Raw genomic sequence first — 27,880 nt, 5'->3', positions numbered from 1 at the left:
GGGAGGGCACAAATGCGCGGCGACCGCTTCCTCAAGTGGTGGGAGAGACACATAGCCCTTTTCCTCAGCGCCGTCGACAGTGGAGAGCGTGGAAGAGGAAGAGGAGCGCGTTCGCGCTGAAAAGGGCGCGCGCCAGCTTTTAGTGAGCTCTTCGTGGACCTCCGGTAGAAACGGAGCGGCGCGCTGGCGAGGGGCCTGTTGGCGCCCCGGCAGGTACCACTCGTCGAGGCGGCTTCTGGGGGGTTCAGCTGGGGAAAGCCAGTTGAGTCCCAGCTCGTCGACAGCGCGAGACATGACACGGAAAAGTTCGGCGTCAACACTCGCTCTAGTGTCGAGACGATCACATTGAGAGGAGGGGGCGGGGTCCGCGGAGCCCGACCAATCCTCGCTCTCAGATGCCGCCACAGAAACTGCGTCATCCATGTCTTCAGCAGATCCGCCGAACGAAACGAGTCCCGCCGCTTCACGTGAGGGGCGTTGGTCGCTTCGAGCGAACAGAACTGGAGATGGGGGTGTGGGCGAAGCACGCGGGGAAGGACCCGGCGTGCATTCATCGAAATCACCGCGTTCAGGGATCCTCTGATCGCGCCGCTTCTTCCTACGGGGCTCGCGGGGCGCCGAAGATGGAAGATGGGCGGGTTCACTCTCTGACGTAGCGAGAGCGAGCCTTGATCGGAGGACTGCCACAGGCATGCCATCGCAGTGTAGACAGCCGCCTTTAGTGAGCGCTGACTCGGCGTGCTCAGGACCGAGGCAGGCAGCGCACTGTGTGTGTCTATCAGACACGTGCAGGGGAACCCCGCAGGAATCGCAGATGGGAAGCGGCATTTGAAACAACGCCGCTTTGCGCTGTGAAAACAGCGATTTGCTCTTTTAGCAATAATAGAAAAAGGATACTCGTCGGATGCCACAGGGAAACGCTTGGCTGGCGATCTGCCGAGAAGCGAAGCTGTTCCGCTGAGAGGCTTCTCTACGACGAGCGGCTTCCTATCTGGAGAAATCAACGACGAGGTGAGTCTCAGAGCTGAAGGAGATAGATCTGTCATATGGCGAGTTTTCTCTGTATTTATACTCTTCTGTCACGCCCTGTTTGGCGCGCTCGAGTCTGGCAGGGCGCCAAGCGCTCTGATTGGTTCGCGCGCCTCTGCCTTCTCGCCATTGGTTCATGCAGTTGCCTCAGCACAGCCTATCAGCGCGCGAGATGCTCTCGCCTGTGCTGCAGCAATGCGTTTTAAAATAAAGGCTTCAATATTCTCGAGAAAAGGAGTTTTCCCACAGCGTTTGCAACGCAGTACGAGAGAACGTTCTCGTAAGGGAACCTTAACTTTTGTAATGATGAAAAGCAAAAACTTACATGAAATACATTGTGTGTGTTTTTTGTGAAGCCAGCTATCAATTAGGGAGTTTGATTGACAGGCGATCTGACCAATCATAATCCGCCATTTTGTCTGACAAAGCAGTCAGGAGAGTTAGTAGATTAACCTTGGAGGATTTGAACTTGATAAACGGAGAGTACTGACGTCTTTCCATGGTTAAAACAACATTCCTTCTGATGTTCATTCATGTTTACTTAATGCTATAAATGAACTAGAAGGAAGAGATGATCGGTTCACGAGCAGCTTTAACTTTAACCGCTCTACAGTGATCTGTCAGACACATTAAAGAGCCCACAAAACCGTATTTATTGTTTAAATATCTTTAAAAAATGACTAAATTTGAAAGGTGAGACTTTGTTTCATATAAAAAGTAACCTGGTCTGTCCTGTCTCTCAGCGCGTTGTCAGTGTCCCCTCTGCTCCGCAATGTATTGTTCACTGCATGAGAACATGGAGTGGCGTCGCGTGAGTGAGAGCGTCGTCGATAGCAAAGGTAACTAAAGGGTGCGGGTTTTGCAAACGCTCAATTGAGAAGAAGCGCGTGTAGGTTTAGGTTATGTATTACATTTACATGGAATAAAGCTTCGTTTATGTTTGTATTTAAGACGTAAAGCCTTCATACATGTTCAATATGTAGGCTAACAATATCGACTTAGCCCGGCCTTTATATCCATAGCTCGGCCATTAACGTCACATCCCTTCATAACAATAAATAAAACGGACATACATTAATTCCAGTTAATTAACTTGTGTAAGTTTTAAAAGATAAACATTTAAAACAATTACAAAAGTAATACTCGTAAGTCGTAATCAGGCTAAAATTCATGTATTTTTAATCCAATTAATTAATTCACCCCTATTTTGAAGATTCTTACAAATTCTTACAAAAGACATAAGACACTTACCTGATGGAAGCAACAACAAGTTCGTAGACGGGAGAACCTGATGATTTCCCACGTGCAGTTCCAGCAGTCTCATTGGTTATAATCAATCACGTGCTGAAAAACTGATAACACCACTTAAATTCTTAATTTCATTTATTTCTATAAACACTGAATGTTGACAGCTCTCAAAGAAAAGTCTTCACCTAAACATACAAAATGTGATGCAGCGTCATCTGCTATCTGAACAAGATGACTAATCTAGTGGAGTAATAATACCATAATTTGGAAACTTTTGTGTATTTATTATAAACTTCTCTTTTCAACTCTCTTTTCTTAGTGATTTGGTCTTTTGAATCTTACATGGATTTTTTTGGACACGTGTGATTCCTGTATAAAGATTATGTTTTAAAGTTAGTCCATAGTCTTTACAAGAGTGTGGAGCTTTGCATCACTATGGTGTGGTAAAATATGTTGCAAAGATTTAAGCACAACTATTTACACACATACTAAATAGGAGAATATCTAACTGTATATTGTAGATTGTGAACATTCCATTATCTGTTTATTTGGGGTCAGAGAACATCCTTAGCTCATACATTTCTTTAATTTTGTGCTGGATGTTGAAGTGTTAGTTAAAAGATGAAGGTATTAGTTAATAACAAACAAACAAAAACTTTAAATCAACATGAAGCCATAATATAAATAAATAAAATATGCTATAATTACAGTTTGAAAATTACTTCCATAATATTGAACCAGGGATTGAACCACCAACCTTCCAGTTTGTAGACAACCTGTCAAACTTTGACAACATGTTTCATGTTGTATGGACAAAAATACTGTTTTGAAAAATATTTTTGTATAAATAAGATCTAAGACGCCTAAGCATAGTTTTTGCTTTAATTTTTTTTAAATTCTGGTCTATAACTCCTCCGTCTCTGTGAGGGTCTGGAACATTCATTTAACACTGTGGTTTATTACTGGGAGGGTCTGGGACTGTTTTGTTTATATGACAACTTAAACTATTTGCTTTTTGGATTGTTTTTTATCATTGCATAAACAACTACTTAAGTGCTCTGAAAATGTAAGGTGTTTATATATATATATATATATATATATATATATATACTTTTTATTTATATATTCATTTAGCTAAAAATATGTTTGCATTTTTTAAATACATTTTAGTAACATGTTATTATTCATTGGTTATATATTTAATTTATAATAATTTTAAAATAGAGATTAGTTCATTTTTTAGAACCGACTGTGTGTGTGTGTGTGTGTGTGTGTGTGTGTGTGTGTGTGTGTGTGTGTGTGTGTGTGTGTGTGTGTGTGCGTGCGTGCGTGCGTGCAGCTTAGAAATTATATTAAATTATTTATTTATTTAATTTTAGAAAATATAAAAATGCCTTTTTCTGTGGTGGTCGTGTTTAGGTGTACATGATAGAATATGCAGTTACAGTACAAAAATCATTATGGCTATGGAAAGCCCCCACCATACAAATTGAAACCCCTCATGGACAAAAATGCTGATTGAATCTTTTCATATAAATGATATTTAAGACGACAGTACAGATTTCTTTAAAATTGTCAACAATCTAAAGTTTTTGAACAGACATTGTTTAATAACAATTATACTTTAGGTCACCGTTAAACAAAATCATTACACTAACCTTCTAAAAGATAAATAGAAGATACGAATGTATCAAAACTTTAAAGATTTAATTTAAACAATCTTTCATTTTAAAAGAGCATATTGAAACTTTTACGATTATGCTTTGAAATAAATTTAGTAAGAACAAAACTTTGGCTCTGGAAAAGCGTTAGCAGACTAACATTACATACGCTGTGACATGATGCACAGAGGCTCCTCTGGTCTGTCACCCTATATCCTGAAGCTATCATTCATGATTGTCAAGGAACTTCTTTCTATCCCAAAACGAGTAGGCAGAAGCTTTGTTATTACACATACTGTACATTTCAGTAGATATTTTACATTTCAATTGTCTTTTTCAGTGGTTCTTTAGGGCTTCCAAATTACAAAAGCACAGACGTTGACATGTAAAACATATATTGCCAGCATCAAAATGGTACAAAATGTTATGAAGAAAAAAAAAACCTAACATTAAAATAAGCTAAAACAACAAAATTCAACGATTTTTTAAATTGTTTTGGAAACCATCTTGGAAACCTGGATATACAAGATAGCCTAAATTTAAAAATGGGATTTTCTAGACCTGGAAAAGAAGATCTAAAACCACTATGGTTAAACTAATACACATGCGTTTCTGCCTACTTGTTGTCTTTTGTCCTCTTTGTGTTCTGGCTTTGAGTTCTAGCGCTTCCAGAACTATTTTAATAACCTTTGGTCTAGTTTTAATTTAGCAATGTGGAACTAGTGTGACTACGTATTTTCAGGAGTATTTTCAGAGCGGTGAACTCACTGTTGAGGTTTGGAAACATGTTACTGGTGAGTGTGAGAACTCTGTTAGTTTAACCACACGTTTTTAGAGAAACACATGTGGTTAAAGAAGAAAGAAAGAAGAGGAACTGACATCTTAACCCACACAGAACTGGTCATCTCTGAACCCAGTTTGGACTGAACCTGGTCAAACAAAAATAACTTAATTAATGGATAAATACAAGTATTTGTCTGGTACCTTTTATTGGATGCTGAATAATACAAAACAAGAGAAGATTAGCTTACATAATTGCAGATCCTTTATGTATTCCTTAACATGATTTTAATGACAACTCTTGAAATATTAATAATAGGTTATTAATAATTAATTATATAATTAATAATGTACAAATATCTGTTTTTATGTACTTATGGGACTGAATAATAAGTACATTTTAAAATGTTTTGTCTTATTCAGCATCCAATAAAAGGTACCGGACAAATACTTGTATTTACCCATTAAATAAGTTATTTTTGTTTTACCAGGTTCAGTCCAAACTGGGTTCAGAGATGATCAGTTCTGTGTGGGTTAAGATGTCAGTTCCTCTTCTTTCTTTAAATATTTCTCTAAAAACGTGTGGTTAAACTAACAGAGTTCTCACACTCAGCAGAAACATGTTTCCAAAGCTCAACAGTGAGTTCACCGCTCTGAAAATACTCCTGAAAATATGTAGTCACACTAGTTCCACATTGCTAAATTAAAACTAAAGACCAAAGGTTATTAAAACAGTTCTGGGAGCATTAGAACTCAAAGCCAGAACACAAAGAGGACAAAAGAAAACAATCTGTTACAGTTTGTTTGTTAACATGTAAAAGACATTGAAAGTATTAACAATGAATGAACCCACTAGGATTGAGTTATATTAGATTGATATTCCTCTGCTCATGTGGGTTTTGTATAATTATTTGACTGATTTGTTCTTGTTCACAGAGGCATAAAGTTGACTGCAGTTCTCCTGAGCTCCAGCTTTTGCTCCTCTGATGGAAGCATAAGTCACTTTATCATCACAGCGAACCTGAATGAACATCACAGTTGTTTCAACCCACAATTATTACAGCATGTTGTTTGAGCTCAATTCATGAAGAACTGCATATAATCACACAAATCAAGAAGATCTGCATATAAGAGGAAAATATACAAAAATCATGTTGAGAGAAGCTGGACAACATCGAGGAAGTGTTCGCTCACCTTGTCCTTTTTGCTTCGTTTTTTGCTGTACGCAGCGACTTCAGTATAAGTCACATCATCTGTCTGCTCCTAAACATCAATGGAAATATGGAAAAATCAAGCTATTAAATGCCATCCATCAATAATATTTTCCTCAGGTTCTGCAAATGTTCAGGTAATATATGTGTAAAATGTGTGTCCTGGCAATTTCACATAAATGTTTTGTGAAAATCTATTATACAGACATGACGTTATGATGACATCCTATTGTAACATGACAGGATGATTGACTTGACTTGACCCACACAACAGGAACAACACATGATGAAACCACAACTAGAACAATAGGCAATTAGTAACAGGCACAACACACTCCGGGCACGTTTACATGAAAACGATATGCTTAAAACTGAGAAGTTTTTCCTTTGAGTTTTACGCGTACAGACGACACCGTTGTCAAAATTATCCCCATTCACATTAAATAAGTTATTTTTGTTTTACCAGGTTCAGTCCAAACTGGGTTCAGAGATGACCAGTTCTGTGTGGGTTAAGATGTCAGTTCCTCTTCTTTCTTTAAATGTTTCTCTAAAAACATGTGTGGTTAAACTAACTGAGTTCTCACACTCACCAGTAACATGTTTCCAAACCTCAACAGTGAGTTCACCGCTCTGAAAATACTCCTGAAAATACGTAGTCACACTAGTTCCACATTGCTAAATTAAAACTAGACCAAAGGTTATTAAAACAGTTCTGGGAGCACTAGAACTCAAAGCCAGAACACAAAGAGGACAAAAGAAAACAATCTGTTACAGTTTGTTTGTTAACATGTAAAAGACATTGAAAGTATTAACAATGAATGAAACCACTAGGACTGAGTTATATTAGATTGATATTCCTCTGCTCATGTGGGTTTTGTATAATTATTTGACTGATCTGTTCTTGTTCACAGAGGCATAAAGTTGACTGCAGTTCTCCTGAGCTCCAGCTTTTGCTCCTCTGATGGAAGCATAAGTCACTTTATCATCACAGCGAACCTGAATGAACATCACAGCTGTTTCAACCCTCGATTATTACAGCATGTTGTTTGAGCTCAATTCAAGAAGAACTGCATCACACAAATCAAGAAGAACTGCATATAAGAGGAAAATATTCAAAAATCATGTTGAGAGAAGCTGGACAACATCGAGGAAGTGTTCGCTCACCTTGTTCTTTTTACTTCGTTTTTTACTGTACGCAGCGAAGTCACATCATCTGTCTGCTCCTAAACATCAATAGAAATATGGAAAAAAATCAAGCTATTAAATGCCATCCATCAATAATATTTTCCTCAGGTTCTGCAAATGTTCAGGTAATATATGTGTAAAACATGTGTCCTGGCAATTTCACATAATAGTTTAGTGAAAATCTATTATACAGACATGACGTTATGATGACAGATCCTTTTGTAACATGACAGGAAGATTGACTTGACTTGACCCACCAACAGGAACAACACATGATGAAATCCACAACTAACAATGGGCAATTAGTAACAGTAGCACAACACACTCAGGGTACGTTTACACGAAAACGATATGCTTAAAACTGAGAAGTTTTCCTTTGAGTTTTACGCGTACAGACGACACCGTTGTCAAAACGTTCCCCATTCACACGGATCTGCGAAAACAACTAAAAACCCTGTATTCTGCTGCCAGGCCACTAGATGGCGATGAACCACTATAGACTGAACACGTAATACGCATGTGCTTGACCTCATCGTCTTCACAGATTCACGTTTTGTTGTTTACATGGAGAGAGTTCTCTTACGAGAGGTTCTCTCGTATTGCGTAAGTTGCTTACGCTACGGGTAAAGTTGTCTTTTCTCGAGATCTGAAGCCAAAAATGATCCTTAATTTTGTATTTATTGTCAACGCAGTGCGGCAGACAGCAGACCATAGCAGGCTGTACGAGCGTGCTCATTGGCTGTCCTGTGGCAACTGCAGCAGCCTACTAGTGAGCCCCGTGTGACGTCATGCCCAATGCGCCCTCCACGCGCCCTGCCCGCCAGACTGGATGTGGCTAGCGTGTATAAAAGAGGGGCTCACAGGCTGGAATTCTGATTTTCATGTCTTCAGCGAAGCTCTTCGCATCGCTGGATCTTAAGAGTTCAGCGATTGATTTCAGCGACCAGCAAGCCTAGGAAGCGTCTGAAGAAGCCGGCCGTCTTCGCCGCCTTCAGCCATCCGTGCCTGCTACGCCATCCGGCGACATATCCTTTTCTGCTGTGTGTGTTCGCCCCGCGACGCACACTTTCCTCTCCTAAAAGAGCTCGAGACGTTTTTCTAAAAATGCCTCGCCCGCGCCGCCGCCGGTTCAGGGGATGAGGCAGATGAACTGGAAGAGGACGGCGCCGCTGACAGCTGTTCTATCCTGGCCTCTGACAGCGAGGAATGGTCCACCGCCTCCTCGTCAGTCCAGGAATCCAGCCGTACTCGAGCCGGCGAGGATGCGGAGCTTCTGCGCCTTCTCACCAAGAAGAACCAGCACCGAACAGGCTCGACGGCTGCTTTCTCCACCGCCGCCGCCGAGCACCCGCATCAAGGACTGCACCTTTCCTGCCAGAGCTTCACGCGGAACTCTCTAAATCGTGGAACGCTCCATTCTTCGCGAGAGTTTCCTCCCATACCTCCGTGGCGCTCTCACAGGTTGACGGCGCCGCCGAGAAGGGGTACAATGCCATTCCCCCTGTGGAAGAGGCGGTCGCAGCGCACCTTTGCCCGCCCTCTGGAAGGCGTTCAAAGGCAGCCCTCCCGTCTAAAGCCTGCAGAACTACTTCTGCCCTTGTCGGCCGCGCTTTCTCCGCCGCTGGACAAGCTGCATCAGCCCTGCATTCCATGGCAGTGTTACAGATCCTCCAAGCTGATCTCCTCCGTGTGTTAGACGAGAGAGGCCCGGACCCTGTTTCCATAACGGATCTACGCAGCACGACGGACCTTTCCCTTCACGCCACGAAATCCGCTGCCCAGGCTCTTGGAAGGTGCATGTCATCGCTGACCGTCACAGAGAGGCACCTCTGGTTGATGCTCGCCGACATGAGGGAAACTGAGCGCAACGTGTTTCTCAACGCCCCGCTCTCCCCCTCCGGTCTCTTCGGCCCAGCGGTTAACGGGATCGTGGACCGCTTCTCGGAGGTACAAAAGACCACGCAGGCTATGAACCTTTTCCTGCCTCGACGCTCGAGCTCAGCCGCACGCCGTCCACGTGATCAGCCTGCGCAAAGCTCCGCACAGCGTCCAGCTCGACCTCCGTCTTCGCAGCGACGACAGGGCGGCCGCCCTGGATCGCGCTCGACCAGCCGCAACAGGCCGCCTCCCTCATGGGGACCTCGACCTAAGATCGCGCTGAAATCCGAGCCCACAAAGTCCTCCTAGCAGCACGAGGGAGGAAAAGACGGTTAAGTCCCGCTGCGGCCGGACTACCGTCAAAGCTTCACGCTCTGTCAGTCCCCGTCGTCATGGCTGCTGCAGACGCTTATTTCGCAGCCAACGAGCCGGTAAATCTACCCGCTCGCCTGCACAAAACCGCCGTTTTCACGGCAACCCAGAGAAATCTCAATTAGAGCTTAATGTCTGGTTATCCGGCTCACGCAGCATGTGTTTCAAGTGTAGAAAATGTGCCCACGTTTCTGTGCTCACCCCTACACACAAGCACTATAAACCCTGTGTCTCTATCAGAGCCCACTCTCATAAAGCGGACAAAAGCCGCTCGAGTGTTGAATGTAGGTCACGTGTCCACAGCCCCGTGCCCACACCTACCCACTGCCCGCTCTGTTACACGGCCCTTCACTACCGGTCACTCGCTGTGTGTAAGTCCTGTGCCCGCCCCCGAGCGCTCACACATGCTGACGAACACTGCACCCCCGGCGCCGCTTTCGCGCGCCGTCCCTCGCACAATATGTTCCCCGTCCAAAGCCACCGGGACAATGTGTGTAAAACGGCCAGCCATCTCTGTATGAGAGCCGCCGTATTCAAGCACCAAGAGCGCGCGCGCCGCGCCCGCGCCTCCGAATCAGGTTCCCGAGCCCGTGCATCACGGCTATCGGAACCCGGAGGTCATTCTGCCCTTAGCTGTACATGCGAAAGCATGGGAAGCTATTCCAGGCGTGTCAAAATGGGTGCTGAGCACAGTGAGAGAGGGCTATTCACTGCAGTTCGCTCGCTCGCGCTTTCGTGTGCGAACCGAGACGAGAGTGAATGGGGAAGTAGCACACCTACTTCGTGCAGAAATAGCGAAGCTTCTGTGCAAAGGGGCTATAGAACCGGTACACCCTTCTCTGAGCGAGGCAGGTTTTTACAGCCGTTATTTCCTCGTGCCCAAGAAGGACGGAGCTCTCAGACCAATTTTAGATAACTTTATTTGAACAAAGCTCTTATGAGAAGACCGTTCAAAATGCTCACAACCAGACAGATTCTCGCGCAGATTCGCCCGAGAGACTGGTTTATTTCCCTCGATCTGAAAGACGCTTACTTTCAGCCTGGGTTCTCCCAAGGTTTTTTTTCTCCATTAGGTCACCTGATGGAGTTTTAGGACACCATTAGGTCACTTGATGGAGTTTTTCGGTTCCTTGCCACTGTTGCCTTTGGCTTGCTCAGTTGGGGATATTTTGGGGATATTTAATTTAATTTTATCAATCAATAAATTCCTCTTGAAACAAACTTTGTTGTATTATTTAAATTTAATACTGTGAAGCTGCTTTGATACAATCTGTATTGTGAAAAGCGCTATACAAATAAACTTGACTTGACTTGACTTGACTTACTTTCAGATCCAGATAATACCCCGTCACAGGCCATTCTTGAGATTCGCCTTCGGCGGTCAGGTATATCAGTACACCGTCCTGCCGTTCACAGGCCATTTTTAGCACCCCGTACATTCACGAAGTGCATGGACGCGGCTCTCGCTCCCCTGAGAGGTCAGGGCATGCGAAATTTGAACTATCTGGACGATTGGCTGATTCTAGCACAGTCAGAGGAAGAACTTATCTCTCACAGAACAGTGCTTCTCAGCCACCTGGAAAGCTTGGGTCTCACGGTCAATTGGACCAAGAGCTCATTACTGCCCAGTCAGTCAACCTCTTTTCTGGGCTTGGAACTGGACTCTGTGGCAATGACGGCCCGGCTGTCGATACAGCGTGCGCGCCGTATCCAACGCCTGGCCGCGTCTTTCCAGTTGGGCAGCGCCGCACCCCTGAAAACGTTTCAGAGGATGCTGGGTTATATGGCATCAGCTGCAGCAGTGCTTCAGCTGGGTCTACTACATATGCGCCCCCTACAACGCTGGTTGAACGCTTGTGTGCCTCGCCGAGCCTGGGTATCCAGCGGCATACGAATCAGAGTGACTCAGAGCTGCGTTTCAGCACTGAGACCCTGGTTAGCAGCCGACTGGTACCAGCGGGGAGTGATAATGGGAGCCGTCTCACACCGCAAAGTTATCTCGACGGATGCATCCAACTTAGGTTGGGGCACTCTGTTCGAGGGCAAACCGGTCTTTGGCCTGTGGTCAGACCAGGAGAAATGCCTCCATATAAACTGTTTGGAGATGATAGCGGTCGAGAACGCGCTCAAGCACTTCCTCCCACATATACGGGATCACCACGTGCTAGTCCGTTCGGACAACATGTCTGTGGTGTCCTATGTGAACCGACAGGGCGGTGTCAGATCCAGAAATCTCTGCAACCTGACAAAACGCCTCCTAGTGTGGGCTCATCACTCGTTGCGCTCGCTGAGAGCCGCGCACATTCCTGGCCACCTGAATGTCGGTCCAGACAGACTGTCCAGAGACAACATTCCCCCGGGAGAATGGTCCCTGCACCCTCAGACAGTCCAGCTACTGTGGCGTCTGTTCGGCAGGGCGGAAGTCGCCCTATTTGCTGGGCCAAACCTGGCCCAGCCGCCCGCTGTATGCTTTCCCTCCGATCTCTCTGTTACCACAGGTAATAAAGAGGATCAGGGAAACGCGCCACTCAGTGCTCCTCATAGCCCCGTGATGGGAGAACCAAATCTGGTACCCAGAGCTAGTGAGGCTGTCGCACTCACCCCCATGGCCGATCCCGGTGAAGAGAGATCTCCTCTCTCAAGCCGGTGGATCGATCTGGCATCCCCATCCAGAGCGCTGGTCTCTGCATGCGTGGATAAACAACGGATACCCGCTGATCTGCCAGATGGGGTCATAAACACGATCACGCAGTCTAGAGCCCCTTCCACGAGAAGACTCTAAGCGTCTAAATGGTCAGTGTTCACTAAATGGTGCGCCACTAGGAGCCTGAATCCACGCACATGCGGGGTTTCGCGGGTGCTCTCCTTCCTACAAGAGGTGTTGGACAAGGGCAGGTCCCCCTCCACGCGGGGCTCACTAGTAGGCTGCTGCAGTTGCCGCAGGACAGCCAATGAGCACGCTCGTACAGCCTGCTATGGTCTGCTGGCTGCCGCACTGCGTTGACAATAAATACAAAATTAAGGATAATTTTTGGCTTCAGATCTCGAGAAAAGACAACTTTACCCGTAGCGTAAGCAACTTACGCAATACTCGTTCCCTCTTCTAGAGAGAACAGAGGTTACGTTAGGTAACCGAGTACGTTTTCAATCTTTGCATTTTCAAAACTTTGTGATTTCAAAAAATGCAGTTGTTGTGTAAATGAAAAGCCAAAACTTATAAAAGGTTTTATATTTTTGGTTGAAAACGGTATCATGTGAACAGCCCCTCAATTACAACGAACTGGCAAAACATGAGGGAAAACAGAGCAAGCTTTGGTGAAAACTAAGTGAATATTTAATCACTTAAATGAATACTTGATGACATCACAAGTGGAAAACGTTAATCAGCTGCAACTTTCAGACGCCATCTTTATTTTTCTAGCTCAACTGTCACAGAATGGAAAGCACAGGATTGTGGGATATCAAAGGCAGTGAAGGATAGATCTGTGCTGCCTTCAAAACTCGATCAGATGAAGGAATCTCAGGAGACAGAAGTGAAACTAACATTGCATTCAGACGTGTTTTTCAAAACTTTGCGTTTTCAGGCACCCAAAACGCAGTTGTCGTGTAAACGAATGAGCAAAACACATACAATTTTTTACTGTGTCGTGTGAACTCATCAACGACTTAACAAGAGGGGCGTTGTCACTGGAAACTAGGAGGCGGGACAAGAGGAACACATGGCCAACACAAATAAAGACAGAGCCATGTGCTCAAACACAACACAGACAAAAGCCCTATTCGCACGGGATTAGTATTATCTAGGGACCTCCGGTAATTTGTAATAATCGCAGAGGTCGTCTGTGATTTTTATCCTGTGCGAATCTGCCATGTCTGTAAAAATGTCTGTAAAAATTCCCCCGAAAATTACCTACCGTATTTCGGCCAACACAGGGGTCCTCTGATAATACCAGTCCCGTGCGAATCCCCATGTCTGTGATTTCCTAAAGAACGTAATAACCATTATGGGCCGTTTAACAGTCCATTTTACGTCTGTATTAAAACTATATTAACAATAAAATCTCTCGATATGCTCTACTCCAATCCGATTATAGTTTTTCTCCAATAAAAACTATGAAGTGCTGCAAAAGAGAAAACAAACTACAGTAAAGACGTGATCCGTCTTTTGGAAAGTTTGGACGCTTTTTGTGGTAGTGTAATTTAGTAGTCTGTATCGTGGAGCATTTCTTTGTCTCACACGGCCTCTAAAGACGTCCATCCTGTAAGTATCTCAAGAAATGAAAGTGTGAAAGAGTAAAAATTATATAAAATGAAATAAACCAAATAAAATGAATAGAAAAACAAGCCTATCGCGACGTTTCGGTATTTATAATACCTTCTTCGGGCAGGCTTGTTGTAAATATGGACAAAGAATAAAAGAAAAAGAAGATATATTATATATTTATACAATAATATCATATTCTATAATATATATCATATATTTCTCTAATAAATTGGTTTTAAATAAGTTCTTTTTTTGAATTGCAATACTGCAGCGCGATCTTCGTTTCAGCACGTTCAGCTAGTGAAGTGTGAATGGGTGGGCGCACGCTGTAAAGTCCGTAAGGGAATTACGAACATTTATTTGCCCGTGTGAATGAGCCACCAAAAACACAGACGTCAGGGGGTAATTTCTTAATTACAGAGGTCCAGGGGTAATACTAATCCCGTGCGAATAGGGCTAAAGACAGATTAAACTAAGACAAGACTGACAGAACTGTCTGCTGAGAACCCTGACATTTTCTAATCTGAGTAATAAGAGTGTCATATTTCAGGGTCAGTCCTTATGAACATTAATAACTCATGGATCAACCTGCAATACTTACCACAGAGTCACCAGTCCCTCTTCTGTTGCCTGAAACATAATGTCACGGGAAAGTTTATGATCAAACACACACACAGTCTCTAATGCAGATGACAATCAGTTTTTAAAAGAGTCTAGAAGAATCTAGTGCTGTAGAATACAAACATTATTTTTGTTAACTCATTGATTTCTCTTCACTTTTAGAGAAATAAATTTGTCTAAATTACATATTTGTTTTATCAGATGTTTTTGTCTGTTGTTACAAAATATGAAAAACTCACCTGCTCTTTTTTTACGAATCACCCAGAGAAGAGCCAGAAGGAGAAGAGCGAATGAAGCGGCAACAACAATCACAATCACTGAGAGAGAGAGAGTATAGAGAGACACATTCAGCAGGACTATATTACTGTGTTTAACCAAATACATAAAAATGGTTAAACACTGGTTAAAATGGTTAACATTTTTTAAAAACTGGTTAAAATGGTTAAAAACATAAATAAATCCTTATTTATCATGAAGTAAATTGATGCATGTGGTGAATTTATAGTAAATTCAGTCGGAGATTATTACAGTGATGGTCCTCTGAGATACTGTTGTCACTTCAGAAGTTCAGCAGCTATAAAGTGTTTATTATCTTAAAGCTTCCACTAAAAATACTCAAGACAAACTCTGCAAAAATTTCAGAGTAATATTAAAGTTGCAGTCTGTAAGAACGACAGGCACTGCAGTCCAAATTCATAATATCAGAGATCGTAGTTTCCCCGCCTCCTCAGACTCGACGCTCACACGGGTCGCTAGTTTGAGGACACGCAACAGAACGAGCGCAATTGACAATGAATGCCGAGGAGACTTACACACACTGTAAGTTGATGAGTTGATTTATCCGTGTTTTAATAAGCTCTTGTTCATAGAGATGTTTAGATGGATATCGAGGCTTTTTAGGTTGTGATCTGCGATCTCTGACCCAGTTTGTTTGCTCGTTTCCAAGGCTGCGATACACTGTGTTTCCTGCTATCTGGTATCCCAGGGTGTGGAAATACAATTGGCTGAACTGGCAGTGGGCGGAGTCACACAGACCAAAACAAAAACCGACTGAATATAAATAATAAGTAAAATAACTGGCTGTAGAAGTGTTTTTCAGAGAAACGAGGAAGTGAACTAAGCATGTTTCCTAAATATCTGCAAACATATTATGGTATTTTTATGCTTTAGTAGAGTGAAAAAAGTTACATACAGCACCTTTAATACTGACGTCCTCTGAGGTCATTTTCACTACAATATTCCCCCCACCCCCTTGTTGAGGCTGCAACCCGATTGGTCCCTATCCCTAAACTCCGCCCCCAAACCTTACCTTATCATACTGGGCAGTGAGAGCGGACAGCTGTCTGATATACAGTGTTGCCATGGACAACGGTGAATATGAGGAAATATATGATGGCTGAATGCTACAATTGACCAATCAGCATCAAGTATTCCAGAGAGTTGTTTATATGTGCTGAAAGCATCTGTACACTAACAGACTGTACCTCATATGTTCACTAAATGACTGTCATTTTAATATGATTGTTTAGGATTGTCTGGATGAGAATGATGTGTCTGACATTTAATGACAGTTACTTTTTACATTACGGTATTAGTTTTCATGTTTATGATTGTTGGTGATGTACAAGAGAGTGGAATTAGAAAGTGATGTAGATTACAAATTAAACATGGCTTGAGTCAAAATCTGTGATCAGCTGTTCGAACAACGAGTCGGTCAAATGAGGATGATGTTCATACACACCTGGAGTCAGAGAGTTTGCTGTGGTATCTGGAGTAAGTGCTGTTGCTGAAGTTGACGTTACAACTGTTAAAAACAAAATGGAAATAGAAATATATAATATTTTAATGCATGAACACAATATCAAGGCATTTATTTCACAAACTGCTGTAGTCCAGAGCTACAGTATCAGTGCTGAAAGCTGCTCATACTAACATGGTATGAGTTATGTTCAAAATATCAGAGATCGTAGTTTCCCCGCCTCCTCAGACTCGACGCTCACACGGGTCTCTAGTTTGAGGACACGCAACAGAACGAGCGCAATTGACAATGAAAGCCGAGGAGACTTACACACTGTAAGTTGATTTATCCGTGTTTTAATAAGCTTTCGTTCATAGAGATGTTTAGATGGATACCGAGGCTTTTTAGGTTGTGTAGAATCTACAATCTCTGACCCAGTTTGATTGATGGCTGCGATACGCTGTGTTTTCCTGCTATCAGGCATCCCGAGGTGACAAAATACTATTGGCTGAACTGGCAGTGGGCGGAGTTACGCAGACCAAAAACAAAACCCGACTGACAACATGGAAAGTGTAATCCAGAGAGGATTCAGATACTGATTCTAGAAAACTCCACGAGTCGGTCAAATGAAGATGATGAACATACACACCTGGATTCGGAGAGTTTGCTGTGGTATCTGGAGTAAGTGTTGTTGCTGTAGTTGATGTTCCAACTGTTAAAAACAAAATGGAAATATGTAATTTTAATGCATGAACACAATGTCAAGGCATTTATTTTATAAATTGCTATATGTTTAATAAATCCTCACTATGGGCCCATTCATACACCCGCGCAATACAGCGCCAGGCGCGACGCAAGTGTGTTTTGCTAGTTTCAGCCCGACACAGTTTTAATTTTCACGTCCTGCGACACGTTGTTTAAATAGCAAATGCATTTGTGCCCATCTGCGCACCCATGGGCTGCTGGTCTGAGAACGAGGTGTGTGTTCTGGCGAACACAGTTCTCAGTTTTGAGGAACTGAAATACACTGAGCCATTTACCAACTGAAACCTGGTCTAAAGTAAATGGTGCAGTATTATAATTTTTTTTGTTATTTAAAGAGCGCGTTAGTAATGTGCGCCTATAGGCGGGTCAACAACGCGCGTACACTCTGCTTATTACACACACACTCTGCTTATTACACACACACTGCTTATTACACACACACTCTGCTTATTACACACACAGGGACGTGCAGCAGCACACAAACATGCTAAATATTAAAAATAAAAGGATTACAATGTAAAATATTATTATTGTGTACATAAAGATAAGGTGAATCCAGCACACACACACAGCTTTAACTTCACACATGAGCAGATCCGTTTCCTCGCTAGAGAAGCGTTCAGTATTTCCGCTTGCAAATTTTGTCATGTAAATAGCGAATCCGCGATGGCGCAAGCGCAACTGACTTTTAAAGGGAATGGGAGAGGAGACTCTGATTGGTTTATTTCACGTTATGCCCAAAACACACCCATTACTCATTAAGAGAATAAGGACAACACTTTTAGACCATGCGCTGGGCGCACAGATCATTTTTCCCGTCGTTAGCAACTAGCAAAAGTGGATTCAGACGCCCTAAGTTCACTTGTGCCGCGCGCTTTAGACCATGCGCTTAGATCGTTAAAATAGGGCCCTATGATTTTATTAATTTATCATGTGAGTGGCGTGAGTTACACTAGCTGTATATTATGATTATTTTGTATCAGACAACACACTGTACAAGACCGGTCATATGCATCAAAACTCACTGACAAATCTGACTAAAGAGCTTTTTTTGTAGATAATATGTGTGATGATAAAGCAGTCTGTGAGAGCCAGTGCAAACCACTGAAGCGAGAGACTGATGATGTGTGACAGTGATCATGTGATCATGAACCTTGTGTAGAAGCTGCTGCTGTAGTTCGGCTTGATGTCTTCTCAGAGTTTGAGCTTCTGACTGGAGTCAGTGTTGTTGAAGCGACTGGAGCTGCAGAAGATGAATGTTCAGACGCATCATGACATTAACATCATATTTTCATATTGATCATGACATGCAGTTTGTGTTCAATCATCACAGCTTACAGTGGCAGTAGTTGAGAAAAGAGATGTTACTGTATCATTTATTCCTGGTTTATATGAGAGTGAAACACAGTGAGCTGCTTCCCATAAACCTTCAGCTTTCCTGAATCAATGACATTATTAAGCCTTATACAACTGCATACAAATGCATACAAATCCTTATAATTCCCAATATTGACGTCCCTCATGGGTCTGTAATGGGAGATTTTTGATTTTCATTACTTTCTTTGATTTTCATTAACATACACTAGATTGACTACTATGTGTGTTGCTGACTATGTGATATAATGATTGATGTGGAACTTCTGTGAGGCAGGAGAAAGAGGGGGAGAGCTTTGAAGGCTGAAGCCCTGACCCCTAAGGTCAAAGGGCTGTCCAATTTAGGACTTGCAGGCTGTAAGTTAAGCTAAACTAAAGTTCAGTATAATAGGATCACTGGTGGTGTCTTATCCATCTCTGGAGTTTAAAGAACCTTGGAAGATAACAATAACAGAGTATAAAGACTGGCCTGCCCCTCCCTCCTGGTCGCACTTGTTTCACAGACTGTACTGTCTACCTCTGTGTGGCAATTGGGTCTCTTGCAAGACAATAAATTACTTTTTAATGATCATTTGATTTCAGACTGTCTCTTACGCCAAAGATGATTGTTTAGTGAATTAAACTGCCATAACAGGTCATACATGAAATATTGCATAAGTCAGAAGAGTCTATTTTAGCCTAGTATGACCCATAGGAGGTCAATATTGGGAATTATAAGGATTTTTATGCAGTTTATGACGTTGACCACTAATATTTTACAATTGCCAAACGTATGAAGCCATCAGAAAGAGTAGAGCCAGTGTGTGAAAGTTTCCACAAATCTGTCAGTAAAGAGTGTTTTCTCACCTGAATACTTGACAGTGTATCTGACTGAGGTCTGGAGTTGATTTCTGTGAGTAAGCCGACATCTCCACTCTCTGTTGTTATCTTCATTCAGGAGTGTTGTAGTCAGAGTGATGATACAGCGATATTGATCTGATGATGATGATAATATCTGATATCTGGAGTCTGTCTTCAGATCAACACCAGCCTGATTCACCCACAACAGCTCAAATCTCCCAGAACTGACCCGATCATCACAGGAGAGTAGTACTTATAGGACACCTTGTGTCAAAATGATTAATGACTTTGACCTTTGACCTTTTGACAGGTTGAACTTCCGGTGACCTTATGATTGATGGGTTGAACCTCCTTTATGAGGTCATGGGATTAACCTTTGGCCTATCGATCATGGTTTTTGACAGTTAGTTTTGAACTATGACCTAGCTAGTACTAAATCATAGTTTTGACGGTTAGTTTTTGACCTATTTAACTAGAACAGATGTTTGAACTTTGTCCCAGTTATGTGTGTGCGTGTGTGGTTATATGGCTTGTGCCTCCCATTACATTCCTGAGCAGTATATAAATGGGGTCAGTGTGTTCTACATGCACCACCAGAAACATGAGCTACATGAGCATGGATGGTTTATCCTCCCCTCAATCCCCAGATGCGGGGTTGAGCAACAGGATGATGGAAAGTCTGACTATGGCGCCGAGAAAACCTTTAGGACACATCCGTTTGACCAGTTTTCTCCATGAAATTTCGGAATGGACTAAAGCTGAATTTCTGATGTGTAGCGGGCGTGTATTGGGCTACAAATTTCACAAACCAACTCGAGTTGTTACGCTCTACACCACTGATGGCGTCGACGAGTTTCAGCCGGGGCAAGACGCGTGCGTGGTATTTCCTGAAAAAGACTGGACTCTATTTTACAAACGTGTCTGGAAGGATCTGAATGACGGCGGCGAGGAGCCTTTGTACGTGGGGGAGTGGGACGGGGTGACCCCGAATGTCCGGTACCGTGTGGTAGGTGACCATACTCAAAAGAAGCCGAATGATTCTGTTTACATATTCTGCTGTAAAGACAAGACAAAGCTCAACAACACTCGGATGGGGCCCATCCTGCCTAAAGAGCATCAGGATCTGTATGAAATGCAATTCTTGTTCAAGTGGTGCGATCTGGATCTGCTGAGTAGTGTTTTTTCAATCATCAACAAAATGTTCAAATGGTGCGACATGCATGACGGATACAACAAAATTAAAGTGCAGCTGTTTCACCCTGAGAGATGTGCACGCAGCAGTACATACGCTCTGCCGTCCCCGCCCATTTACTACAGCCATCATAAAGCTCGGCGGCCGGACCTTGTCAAGCGTCGTATATAAATCAAAGGCTGAAGCGCTCCAACGTCCCCACCCCTTTTCCACAGCTATCATAAAATACAGCGACCAGACCCTCCCAAGCAGCATTTATAAACCATGGCTGAGGACGACGCTTCAGAACCCGCTCATGTATGCAGCTGCGGTATCTCTTTCGGCAGCATTCTCGACCCTCCCGACGACGACGACGCAACCCTCCATACTCTGACTGACGCCTGTGGACCATCGGGCCTCCACAACGACTGGGCCTCGGCCAAAACTATCAAACGCCGCATAGACTTGGAACCGTGCTTTGAAAACGATTGGGCCCCCGGCAACATTATCAGCCCTGAACCCTCGGATCTCCAAAACGACTCTGGTCTGGCTATCAAACGTAGCTTAGACTGGGATCTGGAGATCGAGTGCGACTGCGGCTGCACTAAACCTTCACCATCCAACAAAAAACATGGATCTTGCAACCTGACTTACCTCATCAGCCCGGAATCGCCCAACGATGAATTCTGCACCAGTCCGGGTAACAATATCAAGCCCGGCATCGAGCGCGCCTGCCCCCAAGGAGGGGTCCATAACGATCGGCAATCGCACGACTCATCTACAATCGACCGGACCCCGCCTCATTCTAATCGTGGCTTCGACGCCACAGACGGATGTTTCAGCGACGTCGGATTCAAAATCATAAAAGCCGCGACCGTGGTTTTGCTGCAACATCTCATCAACGACAAGCAGAAGGACGAGTGCGAGGGCTGTGCGATTAACCATCCTAGCCAGCTGCAACATTCCTGTCTGTTTGACCCTCCCAACTACTACTTCGACACACACTTTGACGAACTTTCAGGCAAGCTGTTTAAACCCTCTTTTCATTCCATCATCTCTACTCTCCTGGAGCGTTGCGGGTTAAAATCTCGACCCCATCGTATTCAAGGAACAGTCGGGACTATTCTGCGCGAATTAAAAGACGAACCATTCATCGCCGCCAAGGTGGAAGAAATCAGGGCGAGACTTCTGGACAAACCCTGCAAGGAAATAGTCTACGACGTCGTTGATCTCTGGGAAAATCTCCCCAATGCGAATGGCCAGTGACCAAACCACCTCCAACATGGGTGCAGCCTGTAGCCTAAAGTGGTGTATGGAATTATTGTTTAAAGAGCATTACAGAGACCAGATGACCGATCTCATGAGCAAGATTATTATGGACGCATCCCACACCGATACTCCGTGTCATGATACTGTGCGCGAGGCAAATCTCAAGAAAAATATGGTGTATATAAGAGGACTGGCTAGCTCATGGGACTATATGACGGACAAATGTGTTGACGGTAACGATCCACCCATTGTAATGATAAAACAGGTTCTAGATATGCTGTGTGAATCACAATCCCCGCTCGGGATCACCGATCTGCTGTGTACTTGTACGTATGTGACGGATGTCTGTATCGAGCTGGCAAAGAAATCAAAAGAATATGACTCCGATGATGAGGACGACGCTGTCAAAATCGTTGAAGTGATTAAAAACGTCGACAAAATTGTCGTAATGTACGTCGATTACATACTAGACAAAAACATGATGGCCTGCCGCGATTTTCTTTTCTGGTTAGATTACCACTGACGACATTATTAATCCATTTTGTATCCTGTAACATCGATGTATAACCATTTTACTTTTTAGTCTGTATGTAACGTCATTATATCCCTTTTGCATGTTGTATTATATTAATCCCGCTATATCCATTTTTTACTTAGAGTGTGTATTTTTATTATATCCCTTTTGCATGTTGTATCATATTAACCCCATTATATCCATTTTACATGTTGTATTATATTAATACCATTTTACTTAGTCTCTCTATGTATGTTTTGTATTATATCCATTTTTACTTATAGTATGTTTACTATCTTCTATTATATCCATGTTTACTATCTTCTATTATATCCATTTTACTTGTGTTATATCCTGTAACGTTTTTAATAAAAGATTGATTCAAACCACTCATATGCGTCATTCTTTCCCAACGGTTGAAACGACAGCATGTCGGAGCTCATGAAAGAGGCTTATTATACGCCCTCCAACCCAGGCTCTTTAGGGGGTAAAAAACGATTAAAAGACGCCGTCTTGAAAGACAGCGGGGTCCGTCTAAGCGATAAACAGGTTTCAGAATGGCTGGCTGGTGAGGATGCTTACACATTACACAAAACAGCGCCTATAAAATACAAGCGAAACAGAGTGGTCGTGTACGGGGTCGATGCTCAGTTCCAGGCCGATCTCGTCGACATGATCGCCTACGCCAAGGATAATGACGGTCATAAATATCTGCTGACGTGCATAGACGTATTTAGCAAGTACGCCTGGGCTCGCGTGTTGAAGAATAAGAGCGGCGCGGAGGTCACTAGAGCGTTCAAGTCTATACTCGAAGAGGGGCGTGTGCCGCAGAAATTGCAGACGGATCAGGGAAAGGAATTTTTTAACAAACAATTTCAAGATGTAATGAAAAAGCACGACATTAATCATTTCGCTACCGCTACCGATTTGAAAGCCAGCGTCGTGGAACGATTTAATAGAACGTTAAAAAGTCGTATGTGGAGATTTTTAACGGCTACAAATTCCCGACGATACATAGATGTCTTACAAGACATTATGCTGGGGTACAACACCAGTTATCACCGAAGTATCAGAATGAGACCCGTGGACGTCGACAAAGTAAACGAGGGTCAAGTGTTTCAAAACTTGTACGGCGATATAAAGAAGACCGAGAGAGCCGTATTTAAATTCAAAGTCGGTGACGTCGTCAGGATTTCTAAAGTGAGAGGTCCGTTCGCCAAAGGTTATGAGCAGAACTACACGGAGGAATTTTTCACCGTATCCTCGCGTATTCCGCGACAACCACCGGTCTACAGACTCAGCGATTATGACGGCGATGTCATCCAGGGGGTTTTTTATGAAAAAGAGCTGCAAAAAATAATTGTGAGTAAAAACAAATCTTTTAAGGTGGAAAAGATTTTAGGTCAGAAAAAACAAGGGAAATCCACGCTTGTTTTAGTGAAATGGCTAGGCTGGCCTTCAAAATTTAATAGTTACATAGATAAAAAAACTCTGCTGGACTTAAAACACCCCGACGTTTAACGGATGAGATCATACGAGCCAAGGACCGCCATGGATGACCACGGGTTCTACGTCACGTTGCCGTGCAATGCATCGTCCACGGTTTACCCCGAAAATCGCATATCCTCCTATACAACCAGGTTAGCAAAAGCTATAGACTTGAAAGGACAATGGGAAGTCGGACTCGCCGAAATCGAATATCCCAGAAGTTGGTACAGCTTTAATGACGAAGATGGTCATTTCATCCTACATACGGCCCCGGAACCCCCGGGTAGCAACCCCTCCAAAGACTCAGATACCGTTTTTTCTAATATTGCGAAATTATACATAAGCGGGGGTTACTACGCAAACATTCGTGCGATCCTCCGTGCTATAAATCAACTTTGCGCACCAGTGGCCGTATTGAATCACGACGAATTAAAAAACAAGGTGTTTCTGGTCGCGAAACCCAACATTTCAGTGAGTTTTCGAGGGAGACTCGCCACTATTTTAGGAATGACGCTAAAACCTCTCGGAGGTTTAAACTATCATAAAAAACCCGATTTTACCGCAAACGTCATCATGTACGCCCCTCATCAATGCGATATCAACGCGGGGTTCTACACATTGTACGTTTACACAGACATCATCCAGTATCAAGCGGTCGGTGATTCTTACGTCCCGCTTTTGAGATGCGTACATATATCGGGTAAAAGCAACGACTCGGTCATTGCTAGATACAACACCCCGCATTACGCATCGATCAGCAAGGATCACATCACCGACATTACCATAGAGTTGAAGGACGATCAGAACCACTGCGTACCATTTTCTTACGGGAAAGTCATCGTAAAACTACACTTTAAACCAAAAAATGGTTTATTATAGACCCGGAGAGACCGCGGACTATGTCAGCTACTACCGAAATCAGGCCGGCGGGGATTTGCCGGGCTATGCCGGGAGGGGGGTTATGTACGGAGCAGGCTTAGGGGGTCTTTTCAGAGGCCTGTTCAGGATGGCTATACCTCTGTTAAAAAGAGGATTTAGCATCGCGAAACCCCACCTAAAATCGGCCGCTAAAAATATAGTATCCGACGTCGTCTCAAACGTATTTACGCGATCGCATAACGATAAAGCTCAAGACGGATCAGGTCTGATGGTCATGGCTCGTAAGAGGATGTCTAAACCACCGGGTGTGAGGAGGCGTGGTCAGTGGGGAAAGAAGAAAACAACACTTGGCCCAAAGAAACGCTCAGTCGTACGTAGAAAGCGTAAGAAGTCTGTTAGTCGAAAGGCGTCGATCAAGAGAGTTGGAAAAACCATTTTCTAACATGGCGTTTTTGCACCGCATGTCGGGAGAATGCATCAAGTCCGAGTTGGACCTATTTACGGTCCCCCTGACGCAGACCGTTATTGAGAAAAACGGCTATTTAGAAGTAGCCCCATTATCGGCCATATCGGACTCTGCCCCATTGGAGTTTTTTATCGCCGGCAACGGTGATGATTATTTGGATCTCAATAACACAATGATCTATCTACGGGTGAAAATCAAAAAGCCTGACGGAGACGATATCCCCCACCCGACAACGGTGGGTCCAATAAACTACCTGGCTGCTACTATGTTTTCACAGGTCGACGTAACCCTCGGCGACCGCCTGATATCTCAAAGCTCCGGAACTTATCCCTATCGTTGCATCATTGAAAGTCTGCTCAACTACGGTAAAGATACGCTGGAATCTATTTTCTCCTCCGGGCTGTTTCACAAAGACACAGCCGGTCACATGGATGTGCATGACCCCGCAGGCCGTAACGAGGGGTTGACGAAGAGATCGACCTACACCAGTCGAAGCAGGGAGGTGGAACTTCTTGTCCCCATACACAGCGATATATTCTTCCAGGAGAAACTTTTAATTAACGGCTTGGACGTTAAGTTACGATTTATAAGAGCGAAAGACGAATTCTGTCTGATGAGGTCCGACGACGTGGCTTACAAATTACATATAGTGGCGGCGTCCCTATTTGTCAAAAAAGTTTCTGTATCGCCGCCGGTGAGACTGGCTCACGCCCAGACGCTACTGTCGACAACGGCCAAGTACCCCATCGATAGGGTCTGTCTAAAATCGTTCTCCATACCCGCCGGTTCTCGTGTTTCGAATCAAGAAAATCTGTTTTTAGGAACGCTGCCAAAGTCTATCGTTATTGGTATGGTCGACAACGACGCATTCACCGGCTCCTACGAAAAAAATCCATTCGCGTTCAAACATTACAATCTGGAATTCCTAGCAGTCTACGTAGACGGTCAACAATTTCCCGCCAAGCCTCTACAACCTAATTTCGATGCCGGTTTGGCAGTACGCGAATATTATCAGCTGGCGATGACGACCGGGAGACACCTTAAAGATCGACCGCTCCCTATTGGCAGGAGAGATTTCCTGAACGGATACACGCTCTACGCATTTAACCTGACGCCGGACGAGGACTGCGGACAGCACATTTCCCTCATCAAGTCCGGGAACATCAGAGTCGAAGCTCGTTTCAGACAAGCGCTGCCGAATACCATTAATTTAATAATTTACGCCGTATTCGACAGCCTCATTGAAGTGTCTAACCGCAGACAGGTACTGATTGATCACTACTGAGAGATGAACACGCTACAACTCACAGCTATCATGGATAAAATAGCATGCAGGACTCATTTTCTCGGCGTTCTACCGAGCGATCAACTACCCAAAAAACCGTTGAGGATCTTACCGTCGTTCTGCGTCATTAATACCCACCCGGCTCGATTGCCGGGTGAGCATTGGGTCGCCGTTTATTTAGCCCGAGAGGGGACCGCTTGTTTTTTCGACAGCTTCGGAAATCCGCCCAACAGCCCCCGCTTTCCAATCAGCATCAATAACTTTCTAGCCGTCAACGACGTCGACGTATTATATTCTGACAGACGCATCCAGGATTATTCATCGGAGACCTGCGGACAGCACTGTGTGTTTTTTCTATATCATTTAGCCAGAGGTCGCGACTATAACCACGTGATGAAACTATACACCGATGATTATATTAAAAATGATAAAATGGTGTCCCTCTTTGTGAAGAGATTGAGACCGCATGTTTGTAATGATAAAATGTTATCCTGCATTCATTGCGTGCAGACGTGTTTGACGTATAAATAAAAAGCTTAAACCATTATATTTCTTATCGTCTTTTATTTATTTAATCATATTAATGCTCACACAAAATCGTTACATTTCCAACCATTGCCCTCGGCTGATAGCCGGCGAGTCTCCGAAATCTGGAGCCAAGCGAGGCGAATATCTCCTCGCCTTTTTTTTATAAGGTCTAACAGGTGTCGATGGGGTGAGAGTGTCGGGTTTACTCTTTAGAGCCGAGTTTCCGAACTCTGGAGCCAGGCGAGGTGAATATCTCTGTACCTTTTTTTTATAAGGTCTAACAGGTGTCGATGGGGTGAGAGTGTCGGGTTTACTCTTTAGAGCCGAGTTTCCGAACGCTGGAGCCAGGCGAGGTGAATATCTCTGTACCTTTTTTTTATAAGGTTCTACAGGTTTACTCTTTAGAGAGTTAATCGTGCATCTGACCTGTTGATTGGGCACCATAGAAAAAGGAATGTTTAATTCGGCAAAGGCCCGTAGAAACTCGGACCATCCTAGAGGTCTCCGGTCATCCCTGACCTTTTGCGGAGCCGTAACATTTTTTAACAAATCGAGCATGTGTGAACCTTGTACGGCTTTACCCCTGAACACAAACTCCCCCGATTCGTTCCACGAACTTAGTCCTTTAGCTTTAGACATCTTGTCTAATATGTATCTGCTGTTTTTCACACTTCTCGATGGCACATTCTTCAGAACTTCGTCGACGACAGCCCCGTCAGCTTTACCGTCTTCAACGTTAGCACCAGTCGATGATTCGTCTTTATGACCGGGATCAAGATCGGGTAACGAAAGCGTTAAAACACCGCTCTCACGATCCCCTTGTTTAACGATGGCCAGAAACCTGCTCAGGGTATGGGTGTAAAGTTTGACTTTTTCGTAAGGATTCAAATCGGTGCGGCGTAAAATATTTCTTATGGCGGCGTCCAAATCGTTCTCCACAGTCTGTTGAATGTTCTCGCGAACATTTTCACTCTTGAGCTTATCCAGTTGATGGTGAGGGACTAAATACATTTTCTCGGCATACTCCATCCTAACGATTTGCTATCAAGCTCGTGAGAAAGGGTACAGCGATGCTTAGGAGCGGTAACAGGAACCCTCCCTTCTGGTTGAAGACTCGTTTCTTGGCCGCTATGCCAATTTTTTTATTGGCTACAAATTTAATATCCGCTTTTCTCTTTTTCAGTTTTTGGTACTGCTGTCTGTTGACCGGAATGACGCCATAGAGAATGTTTAGAGCCACTTCGCAGAGCGCTAAAATGAATTCGTCGGACGCCGATTGTAAAATAAGGCGTCGTTGTTTAGGAGTGGCTTTAT

At 43.8% G+C, this 27,880-nt stretch overlaps 3 protein-coding genes across 3 annotated transcripts in view; 2 read left to right on the top strand and 1 right to left on the bottom strand.

Annotated features, from left to right (window-relative positions):
- LOC309501752 (uncharacterized protein) overlaps positions 1-27,880 on the top strand; it is a 183,773-nt gene that overhangs the window by 63,652 nt on the left and 92,241 nt on the right. The window lies entirely within an intron of this gene.
- LOC309493311 (uncharacterized protein) lies at positions 3,610-19,509 on the bottom strand (the record flags this gene model as incomplete). Its single annotated transcript, XM_082162486.1, has 11 exons — positions 3,610-5,739; positions 5,913-6,925; positions 7,094-7,152; positions 13,279-13,347; positions 14,230-14,258; positions 14,489-14,566; positions 15,991-16,053; positions 16,637-16,699; positions 17,906-17,995; positions 18,973-19,218; positions 19,503-19,509. The coding sequence occupies 10 exons, from the start codon at positions 19,507-19,509 to the stop codon at positions 6,904-6,906; spliced, it is 726 nt and encodes a 241-aa protein (XP_082018612.1). The 3' UTR covers positions 3,610-5,739; positions 5,913-6,903.
- On the top strand, positions 24,731-26,038 carry LOC309493219 (uncharacterized protein F54H12.2-like; the record flags this gene model as incomplete). The annotated part of the gene is made up of 1 exon (XM_082162369.1): positions 24,731-26,038. The coding sequence occupies one exon, from the start codon at positions 24,731-24,733 to the stop codon at positions 26,036-26,038; it is 1,308 nt and encodes a 435-aa protein (XP_082018495.1).

The sequence above is a fragment of the Leuciscus leuciscus genome, assembly GCF_965113295.1.
Source record: "Leuciscus leuciscus genome assembly, chromosome: 1".
Lineage (NCBI taxonomy): Eukaryota > Metazoa > Chordata > Actinopteri > Cypriniformes > Leuciscidae > Leuciscus > Leuciscus leuciscus.
This window is presented reverse-complemented; position numbering and strand designations above follow the sequence as displayed.